The 11,140-nt window shown below is 54.5% G+C and overlaps 1 protein-coding gene across 1 annotated transcript in view; it reads left to right on the plus strand.

The window, feature by feature from the left end:
- LOC311328419 (leucine-rich repeats and immunoglobulin-like domains protein 1) overlaps positions 1–6,026 on the plus strand; it is an 8,434-nt gene extending 2,408 nt beyond the window's left edge. The window contains exons 4-8 of the mRNA XM_084462390.1: positions 200–481; positions 1,920–2,354; positions 2,467–2,595; positions 2,729–3,013; positions 4,020–6,026. Coding sequence (XP_084318516.1) covers positions 200–481; positions 1,920–2,354; positions 2,467–2,595; positions 2,729–3,013; positions 4,020–4,231 — 1,343 coding nt within the window. The 3' untranslated portion in view covers positions 4,232–6,026. The remainder of the gene's footprint in view (positions 1–199; positions 482–1,919; positions 2,355–2,466; positions 2,596–2,728; positions 3,014–4,019) is intronic.
- The last annotated feature ends 5,114 nt before the right edge of the window (positions 6,027–11,140 follow it).

An 11,140-nucleotide genomic window follows, 5' to 3' on the forward strand; every position in this document is an offset into this window, starting at 1 on the left:
CCCTCCTCCTCTCTCCTCCCATCCCCACCTCCTCCTCTCTCCTCCCCCTCCCTCCTCCTCTCCCCTCCCCACCTCCTCCTCTCTCCTCCCCTTCCCTCCTCCTCTCTCCTCTCTCCTCTCTCCTCCCCTCCCCACCTCCTCCCCTCTCCTCCCCTCCCCACCTCCTCCTCTCTCCTGTCCTCTGTTCTCCCCCCCTCAGTCCTCCCCTCCTTCGTGAAGACGCCGCGGGACAGCACCATCCGCACCGGCACCACGGCCCGTCTGGAGTGCGCTGCCGAGGGTCACCCGCCGCCGCAGATCGCCTGGCAGAAGGACGGCGGCACGGACTTCCCCGCCGCCCGCGAGCGCCGCATGCACGTGATGCCCGACGACGACGTGTTCTTCATCACCGACGTCAAGCCGGAGGACATGGGCGTGTACAGCTGCACCGCCCGCAACACGGCGGGCACCGTGTCGGCCAACGCCAGCCTCACCGTGCTGGGTGAGGCCCCGCTCTCCTCTCCTCTCCTCTCCTCTCCTCTCCTCTCCTCTCCTCTCCTCTCCTCTCCTCTCCTCTCCTCTCCTCTCCTCTCCTCTCCTCTCCTCTCCTCTCCTCTCCTCTCCTCTCTCCTCTCCTCTCTCGGTTACAATAACGTCGATTATGTTCTCGTCCCAAAACCGTCCGCTTGTAAAAAAGCCCCTAAGCCAGTTGGGAGTTGGTGGGGCTGCGTGCGGGTGGGGGGGGTCGGGGGGGTGAATATGCCTATTTTTATTTCCCTCCTGCAGCTGTGGCCTTGCTGCGGGTCGGAGGTCGCGGGTCAGGGCCAGGGTCGCGAGGGGGTGGGGAGGCCCTCACAGAGGGGCGTTTGTTACCCCTCCTCTCAGAATGGGAGGGGCGGTCATGGCTTGTGCACTCGGTGGCCCAGTACCGCTGGGGGTTTGGGGGTTTGAGGTTTTTGGGAGGGGTAAAGGGGGGGGCGGGGCGAGGGCTTGGCCTACACAGCTAACACTGCACACATGGGAGAGGACTGGGAGGGAGGGGGGGAGGGAGGGAGGGAGGGAGGGAGGGGGCCGTAGGACCGATGGAAAGCGACTCGGCACCGGCTGCGCTGTCGGGAAGCGTCAGAGTTAGTTAATATCTGGGGCTGCTCCTCGCAGGGACGGCCCGGCCTGTCCTCCGTGCTCAGCCCCCGTTCGGGGAGGAGAGGGGGAGCAGGGGGGCGGTGAAGGGGAGCGGAGGGGAGGGAGGAGAGGTGTGGGGAGCAGAGGGGGGAGGAGAGGTGTGGGGAGCGGAGGGAGGGAGGGAGGGAGGAGAGGTGTGGGGAGCGGAGGGGGGAGGAGAGGTGTGGGGAGCGGAGGGGGGGGGGGGGAGAGGTGTGGGGAGCGGAGGGAGAGAGGGAGGGGAGGGGAGACTGAGGTAGGCTGAGTGAGATTTCTTAATCTGTGTTTCCTGCTGAGAGGGGAAGTGTTCCGTCTGAGGAGAGAGGACGACTGCGCCTCGGCTCGGCCCCTCACACACACACACGCGCACAGTGCACACACACACATGCACGCACACACACACACACGCGCGCACACAGAGTTCAGCGCACACTGCGTACCAAGGCTTCATGCACTAATACCACTGTAGAAACACCAAGAACAATAGATGTCCTACGATGATGTTGAATGATGAAGTTATTGTGAAATCTGCCGTGTTCATACAGTACAACATCATCACTGCATCATGCATGCATGTACAGGTGCATCTAAAAAAATATATATATTGTGGAAAGTTCATTATTTTCCGTAATTTAATTAAAAAGGTGAAACTTTCATATATTATAGATTCATTACACATGAAGTGAAATATTTCAAGGCTGATTGCTGGTTTATATCAGCATGTTAGGGCTCATATAAGATGGTGTTTTAACTTGTACCTCTGTAACCCCCCCAAACAGAGACCCCCCACCTGGTGAAGGAGCTGCAGGACCTCAGCGTGGCGGTGGGCGACACGGTGGCGCTGCAGTGCCAGGCGCTGGGCAGCCCCCCACCGCGGGTCAGCTGGCTCCGCGACGACCTGCCCCTCCGGCCCTCCGAGCGCCACCACTTCACGCCCGGCAACCAGCTGCTGGTGATCAGCGGCGCCGCGCCGGAGGACGCCGGCCGCTACACGTGCGTCATGTCCAACACGCTGGGCACGGAGCGCGCCCACAGCCGGCTGAGCGTCCGCCAGCGGCCCCCCGCCTGCGGCCTGCCGGCCGGCCCCAGCACCGTCACGGTGGGCATCATCGTCATCGCCGTGGTCACCAGCATCGTGGCCACCTCGCTGGTGTGGGTGTGCATCATCTACCAGACGCGCAAGAAGAGCGAGGAGTGCAGCGTCACCAACACGGGTGAGAGCCCGCGCCGCGGCGCCGACCGCCCCGGTAGAGAGTCCCGCAGACTCCAGCGAGCTAGCCGACCCGAGACGGTCCGCGTTTTTAACTCCTCCCCCTTCTCTTCCAGACGAGACCATCGTGCCGCCCGACGTCCCCAGCTACCTGTCGTCCCAGGGCACCCTGTCGGAGAGGCAGGATGTGTGTATCCGCGTGGAGGGCGGCGGCGGCCAGCCCATCGGACACATCGACATCTCAGGTAGCGCCCTCGCACCCGGCACGCTCACTCTCCGTCCCCCGGGGGTGGACCAACGGTCCTGTTGATGTGACGAGTGCGCGCGTGTGTGTATGTTAACGTGTGTGTGTGTGTGTGTGTGTGCGTGCGTGTGCAGGTTTCGACGGGGCCGTGGTGTGTACAGACTGCATGGAGAACGGGAACAGCTACTCCAAGGACCCGGACTACCTCGCCCAGGGCCTCGGCCCCGGAGCCATGGAGTACCAGCAGCAGCAGCACCCCCCCAGGGGGTACACCCCTCCCCCGCACGCCGCCGCGGGCCGCTACACCCCCCCGCTCTGCAACGGGACCCCCAACGGAGTCAGGAGGGACGCGCAGGCGCCCGGCGCGCCCGACGGCCACGGCAAAGCCACGCCCCAACGAAACCACCCCGACAGAAAAGGTACAGAAGGATCTCGATGATGATGATGTTGACGACGGCGGTGATGATGGTGTTAACGGTAGTCCTCGGGAGTCGTGTAAATGTTTGGGGCCGTCAGCTGTTTACGTGAGCTCATCGTAGCGCGACGTTAGAATTATACGGTTCTGTCTCGTGTTTCAGAGACGCTGAGCATCGTTTTCTATCCAGGGGTGAAAATGAACCTTTTGGCTCACGGTGAGTCACCTGCCAAGGGGACTGTAGATGAAAAAAATCTACCGGCCAAGTATCTATTTTTTTGAGATATCCTTCCGAAATCTAGTCGCCAATTGGACATTTGACCTGCATTTGGCCGGTGGCAGGTGTTCATTTTCAGCCCTGTTTCTATCCCATCAGGCAAAGCTGCCAGTTATGTAGTGTAGCCTACTTTTAAAGCTTAACAAGGTCATCATCCTGCCTTTAACCCCCCCCCCCCACACACACTGCAAATACATTAATATAATATCCAACAGTTAACTTTGATGTTCGATATCTCTGAACTACACTGAACGGAGACAGAACCTTCTAGCTCTCACGTTGACGACGGTGGGTTTCTGTGAAGGCGAGCACGCGGCGGCACCTGCCGGTACTTGACGGCGTGTCGTGGTAGCGAGCCCGGGAGAGCCCGAGGACAGCTCCCCACCTTCAGCTGCAGTAATAAAATGTTTTTAAAAAAAAACGGCGTTGGGTTTCGAGCGCCGGCAGAAACACGGCCGAGCAGGTCTGGGCGCGCTCGCCCTGGGATTCCGCCGCCCTGGCGAGGAACGATCCGAGCGAAAATCGCCTTTCGGAATGCCGGCGCTCTCTCGGGCCCCGGGGCGCCGTGGGAGCGCGGTGGACGCATTCCATCAGCCTGTAGCCCGGAGCGGCGTGGGGATACATGTCTTCATGCGTGCGCTATCACCGGCCTGGTATTCATTTTCCTCTCTCTCTCTCCCTCTCTCTGCCTCTCTCTCTCTCTCTCTCTCTCTCTCCCTCTCTCTCCTCTCAGGCTCGTCTGGGAACAGGACAGGTCAGTCGGCGGTGTGCGGCCCGACGCAAGAGGAGTCCTTCCACAAGCCGGTCAAACTCTCCCCAGGCCACGGGCGCCCGGCCACGGACACAGGCCACGAGGCCGAGCTCAGGCAGACCCTGCTGTCTAACGGACACGCTCCCAGGGCCTCTCAGAGTGACAGCGCCCCCCTCAGGAGGGCCAGCGACTAGCAGGCAGCCTTCCGCCCGCAAACCCCCCCCCCCCCCCGACCCCTTCACCCCCGACCACACAGACTCACTGTGGCTGAGCGGACGTGTTCTTTGCACTGGGAACTGAACTGCTACCTCAAACAGAGGAGAGAATCTCCCCCCCCCCTCTCCCCACCCCTCCCTGTTTAGACAGGAGGGGTGGGAGCGAGGGACAGTGGGGGGGGGGGGGGGTCCGGAGTTTGAAGGCGAAGCTTGTGTGGGTGGCGTCCCATATGAGCGTTTCATCTGTACATACTTAAAACCTTCTTCTGGGAGGTGTCAATCAAATCCTAGCTCCAAATAAATGTGACTTGCATTTGAAGCATGCAAATGTAGGGAATAATGTACAGAGACGCGTGCGAGAAACCGAGAGAGCGAGCTATACCATTGGACATTTGACTGTACATAAGAGGTTGCATATATATTATATAACTTTTACAAGAGAGTATTTGAATTTATTCTGTGCATGGCAAAGAAAGGAGTGATGGTATTTGTGTTGTCTTTTTCAAAAACAAGCCTCGTCAGCTTTTTACCAGCTTCAACTGCGGTGCCTTATTGCATGATCAAAGAAACTCGAGAACCAGACTCATCTGATATCAAGAGATTTAGAGAGAGAGAGAGAGCTATCAATACACTCTTTGTCATACCATGGAAACACTTTATTGCACTTGAATGTATTTGACAAAACACTGCCAGTCATGGCCTTAAACACAACTCACACTTTTACTGGTACTTTATGAAGGAAGAGCTTTGAGTTAATTTATTTCGGTACGTGATATGGTACAAGTCGGGATGTTCTTCGTGGACAAACTAGGGTTTTGGTCACGTAAGCACTTTTGTACTCGTTTGTCATCATAAATGACTTGTGAGAAAGCAGGTTGGGTACATGATGACATCCTAACGTCTGGTATTCCCAGTAAACCCAGTACTCTGGACATGTTCATGAGTGGCGGGACATCAAGGCTCTTCCACCTGTTTGGGTTACCGCGACGACCAAAAAAGCTGCTTGGGTCGTCTCGGGGGCTCGGACGAGATCCTGTGCTGTGTTTTCAGCTCCGTTTCTGTTGTTCATTCACCACCCTGTGACTACGACGGCGTTTGAATACCCGTGTGTGAATGGCGCCGGCCCCCGGGCCCGAGCTGTAGAAGGGAGTGAGGATCTCGTCTTGTCGAACAGCAGTCCGTTCTGTGGAAGTGTGCTACCGCCGTGGCGTGCCTCACCGCTCTCCTGCTCGGTCGTCCGTTAGGAACGGCCGGTACGTCCGTCGGGAGGACACGCCACGGAGGACGCGTTAGCAGTGGTCAGTCACATGGTACCTGTTCAATCTTTGTGAAACTTTTATTGGTACAACCTGAGGATGTGTCATTCTGTGAACCGCTTACTGTTGGGAAAACTTGTGAAATGTACTCTTAACCAAAACTAAGAGAAATGCAGTGAAACGCCTCGTTTCCTTGAGGCCTGGATACACTGGGGACAACGTGTGACACAGCAAACGTTTAGAGCCATTACATTGTCTTATGTATGTGCATTTTGCGGTTATTTAATGCTGATTAAGCATTTGTTATTTGCCTTAGTCAAGTTAGACATGTTCCTCTGGTCACAGAGTAGGACTAAGAGCCTATCAGAGAGTAGGAATTACAGATCTGACCAATCAGATGTCAGTAGTAAATCTCCCCAGTGTGTCCAGGTGACCAAGGGAGTGAAGCACATTTCAGTTTATCTGCTCAGAATAATTTATTGAAATAAACTGTCTGAAGCCATCGTACCATTGTCAAAGCTAAAACATTGAAGTGTCTTACATGGCATCGAAGTGTCTAATAAAATCACATTTTGCTATCATAAATTTGGATTGTTTTTGTTGTCTCTAAACCTTGTTGGTGTTATACACTCTGGTCTGGGGTGTCAATTTATCAACATAAAACAAAATTGATCAACGTAAAAGAGAGAAAATAAAGCTTGTATCTGTGTGTGGCTCCTCCCATAGAGGGTCGGCCACACCTAGTTGAAAGCATGCAGCACGCTGGCATTCAATCAGCAACACGGGACATTCTTCTGACAGCATTTTCTCTCGCGGCTCGTTCGGTGCGGGCTCGCAGCTCAAAGGATACATGCTGTAGCTTTAAGCTGCTGAGTGTGTGTTTGTGTTTGAGTGTGTTCTGGGTGGTGGAGTGGGGGGGGTCAGACTTCACATTCCAGTCTGGGACAGACCCCCCCCCCCCCCCCCCAGACCCTGACCGTCTGGTTCAACATTCAAACGCTACTCATTGTTCGTCAGCGGCTTAGTGATATAGAGGTTGTCTCTCCGCCTGCCAGATTCCCAGTCCTCAGCTCAGCTACGTCCAACTAGCCCACTCTGAAGACGGGTGTGTTCACAAAACATGACCGCTCAAGTAATGTCTCAGCTAGGTTGAACACCAGAAACAAACTACCATTAACATGTAAACATAGTAGTTGGTATATAGGCCTATAGGCCTTTAAATTAGTCTGCTTTCAAAAGGCTACATGAGCCATCGTTTGCCATTTGCAAGTTATGATATTCCTGAAGTAATGTGTCCATCATAAAAATCATGAGGGATAAAATTATTTTTAGTACTATATTCTATAAAGAGTTATGGAATTAAATATCTTGCAGATGGAAGTTCTCGTCTCTACCAGAGCGACGGTCAAGCCTGCAGGTGGCCGAGCTCAGGTGTGTGGGGACGAGCCTCTTCGGCACAGGTGGTCACTACTGCCCCTTTCATTACCCCAGAACAAAGCAGTGACCTTGAGAGAAGGAACACTCTTGATATACGACTATCCGACATTTCAACTTGCCCGGCGTGACACACTCATCTGGTCCACTTCCTCACAGAATAGTCATGAGGAACAAAAAAAAATCACATTTCCACAATATAAATAAAGATGTTTTTTAATAACGTACTGATTCACACGCGCGCACACACTCATGCCCATACAGTAAACATGCTCATCGTCTCACGCGGAGAGGAGTATGAATTGCATTTTTGAAAACGATCCGCGTTGTTAAATAACTGGAATCCGGGCCGTTAAACTCAATCTGCGGTGCTCTGATGAGCAGGAATGCAGACCTCTGGGTAATGTGATCTGGGATGACTTCTCCGCCCTCGCCGCCCTGGGGAGCCAGGTGTCCCTCCTCAGACCCGGCCACGAGAGCCCGGTTCAGGCTGGGACGACGTCCCCCCCCCCCCCCCCCCGAGGGCCCGGTGGCCCCCCGGGAACTAGGCTGTCCCTCTGGCCCCCCATCCCGTCCTCTCCTCCCAAGCTAGCTAGGGGTGGGTGGGTGTGGGGGTTGGCGGAGGGGCCTGGGCCGCTACAGCAGGGTGCTCCGGACCTTCTCGTAGGCCCCCAGGAAGATGAAGCCTCCCAGGCTGATGAAGGTCATCCGGGGTATGCTGCCGGCAAACAGCCTGCGAGGGGGGGGGGGGGGAGACGAGAGGGGAGGAATGTGTCATGTGTCACAGTACAGCTGATATCACATTGCTCCTTACTCACTGGTTCCTCGTCAGCCCGTGCAGCGGTCATTCTGATGACCGGTGATTTGTGTTCGACCGGAGGAGGCCGATAGCCCAGCGGCCTGTGGGGGTGGCTGAGGGGTGCAGGGTGGAGGAGGACTGCGAGGAGGCGCCTGAGAGGCTGTTATTAGGAGCAGCAGGGGCCCCCCCGAGAGGCTACGGGGTCCCTAAGAGGCGGCATGTGAATTTAGTGACCACTTACGGTATGTTATAACTATGCTGCAACTTACGACGACTACAGTAGTTGGAGCGCCCCCCCGTCCCGGGGTCCTAGGGGGGGGGCCTGTTGACGCTGCGGGGGTCAGGGGGATGTGACAGGCCATGAGAGAGCGCCAGTCTCCCAAGGCCTTTTAACACACAGCTGTTTTTGGGATTACGACTGAACCCCCCTACCTCCCCGGGCCTCCCTGGAGCTCTGCCTCTCAGCATGACTGATGGCCAGATGACATCCACACACGTTCCTCTGTTGTCCCTCCATCCCTCGGTCCGTCCAGAAACAGCCCCCTCAACTGGCGCGCACATGAGGAACCCCCCCCCCCCCCCCAATCTCTTTCTGTCGCTCTCTCTCTTTCTGTCGTTCTCTCTCTCTCTCTTTCTGTCCAGGCCGCCTGGACACATATTGGGTCCGGTCCACTGGACTGTTTTCTTGATTACTGAGGCCCCCACTGTGCCAAGACGCCCCCAAACTCATCTGTGCTGGCGCTGTGTGTGTGTGTGTGTGTGTGTGTGTGTGGACTGGCCCACACTCCATATCCCTGAGCACCTGTGGAGGGGGGGGGGGCTTTATGGGCCTCCATTTAGAAATGGGGTCACATGTTCTGACTGCTAATACATCAATTTTGTCAACTGCAAAGCTGTACAAGGTGCCAAGCATGTCAAGGATCTCTCAACTATCTCAACCATTCACACAATTTCACGTTTCTGCATGCTCCTGCAAAGATCGGGTGTTGAGAGAGAGAGAGAGAGAGAGAGAGAGAGAAAGAGAGAGAGAGTGTGTGTGTGTCAGAGAAGGTGTGTGTGTGTGTCTGTGTGAGTGTTAAATGTTCCAGCTACAACAAATGACCGAGGGAACAATTGTCAGTGTGTCATCCTGCCCCTCAGTTTGTCCTCTCCTGAGGTGGCTCTGTCCCTGAAATAGAAGTCCAAGACGAGTCGTGTCTGAATCTCTACCTTTTCTCTCTCAGGCAGAACACATAATGTCCTTCTCAACGAGAGACAAACATGTTTAAGTCGGCACACATGCTACACATAGCCAATATGGCTCAGGTTAAAGGAGTAGTAAAGGGAAAATGCATGTTTAGCCCTGTTTTAAGGTAACTTATGATCATATACAATGGTTCAGATCTAAAAGTTGACAAAACTAGCACTTTAGAGAAAGTCTGATAATTGCTCTACCACCGTTTAGGTCATACAATGGATGTGGGTGGGCACCGTGAAAAATCATTCAAAAAAACATGTTAAACTCTCAATTTCAAAGACAAGAAACTCACCGAGGTGTTAGTTGGCGTTCTGACATATAATTCGCCATAAAGTAAGATTCTAGTTCATCTGGAAAGGCTTTTTAAAAAATATTAAGCATTGAACTATTTAGTCGCAGCACATACGTGTGTAAACTTCCGCTTGAACTGATTCCGATCTCGCGCAATGCCTTGAAGTAGTTCCGCTTCCTGAATCCCCTCTGCGGATTGATCTACACATCTACAATGGTCGCTTCAATACAAGTCAATGGATTTCATAAAATGATCAATAAAACCCTACAGGATTCATACTTTGCGGCGAATTTGATGTCAGAACACCAACGGACACCAATTACCCCCTCGGTGAGCTTCTTGTCTTTGAAATCGAGAGTTTAACATGTTTTTGAAAGATTTTTCACGATGCCCACCCACATCCATTGTATGACCAAAACAGTAGTAGAGCAATTATCAGACTTTCTCAAAAGTGCTAGTTTTGTCAACGTTTTGATCTGAACCATTGTATATGATCATAAGTAACCTTAAAACAGGGCTAAACATGATTTTTCCCTTTACTACTCCTTTAATGTTTTTTCCTAAGAACAAAAGCAGTAACCACACGGGGCTGCACTTATCCATGTGTGACTCTGCCAGCCCTGTGATGAAGAGCTGGATGAAGACTCTAAAGTCGACGTGCTCTGGCTCGGCGAGTCCCGCGTGTCACTTCCTGTCTGTGTGATCAACACCACCTGCAGGACGTCAGCGAGAGCCTCTCCCGCCGGGGGATCTCTGACTCAGCGTGACATCATCGGCCAGTTCGCTCATCTGCTGTTCGCCGGCCAATCACCTCTCAGACACGGTGACCGCACGGGCTAAAATATCCCTCCTCTAACCGAGGTGCTCGGGCTGCTCCTCAGTCGCCTGCGATCTTCTGGAGCTCTGAATCATCTCGCCCCTCTCCGTCTTCCACCGCTCACCTCGGCCTCGTCGTCTGCGCTCGGGGGAGGGGGGAAACCCAAACAGGAGATTTCCCGTTTCCTGCAGACATCCTCCATATTCCCCTTCCCCTTGCTTGTCAGATTAGTGTTTGGTTCAGTTTGGGTTTGTCTGAGGACCTAATCAGGTACCAATTTAACACGCGGGTGGTTTTGATTTAGCGTTGGGGCGAGCGCTGGTCTAGTTTTGGTTGGTGTGGTGAGTGGGACTAACGTTAGCGCCCGGCCGCTGCTCGGCTGCGGGACTCTGCAGACACATGGAAGCACTTTACGGCCCCACTAGACTGCAATTGGGCCTATTACCATAATTACAGCTTTAAAGCCGGAGCAATTTGTAGCAGGCATGCACCGGCGGAACAGCCCGGACTTTCTGCCCTATGGAATCATGGCCCCTTGCTCCCTCTCCGCCCCTTTTCCCAAAACCGGCGTGCGTATTTATCACTGTCAGGGGGGGGGGGGGGAGAGGGTCAGAATTCCCTCGTGTCGCAGGGCTTACTGTGCAGCTGAGAACTCCCTCCGCAGCTGGCTTATGGGTAAATTAAGATAATTAGTCGGAGCGGGAGACGAGGAGAAGCGAGGGAGACGGAGTAGTGAAGGAGAAAAAAAAAAAAAAAAGAGGGACCGAAAAAATATCAAAGAGTAGAAGGGAGGGAACATCAAAGAGAACCCCGTTCGGTCACGGGCGGGTGGGCGCGGCCCCTGCTAAGCTCGTAGCGCGTTCTCCGGAGGGAGACGCGCTCGCCCCTCCTCTAGGTCTCTTCAAAGGTGGGCGTGAAGAATCGGCCTTAAAGGAATCAGGATGAGGTCGCTGGGCTGAGCTGCATCAGAGGTAGAGGCCTCTTCCAAACAGCATTACCTTCAGGAATCCGTTACTGCAGTCCACTCAAACCTGCCCCGGTAGTGTGTGTGTG

The sequence above is a fragment of the Borostomias antarcticus genome (genome assembly GCF_949987555.1).
Source record: "Borostomias antarcticus genome assembly, contig: scaffold_976, whole genome shotgun sequence".
In the NCBI taxonomy this organism is placed as follows: Eukaryota; Metazoa; Chordata; class Actinopteri; order Stomiiformes; family Stomiidae; genus Borostomias; species Borostomias antarcticus.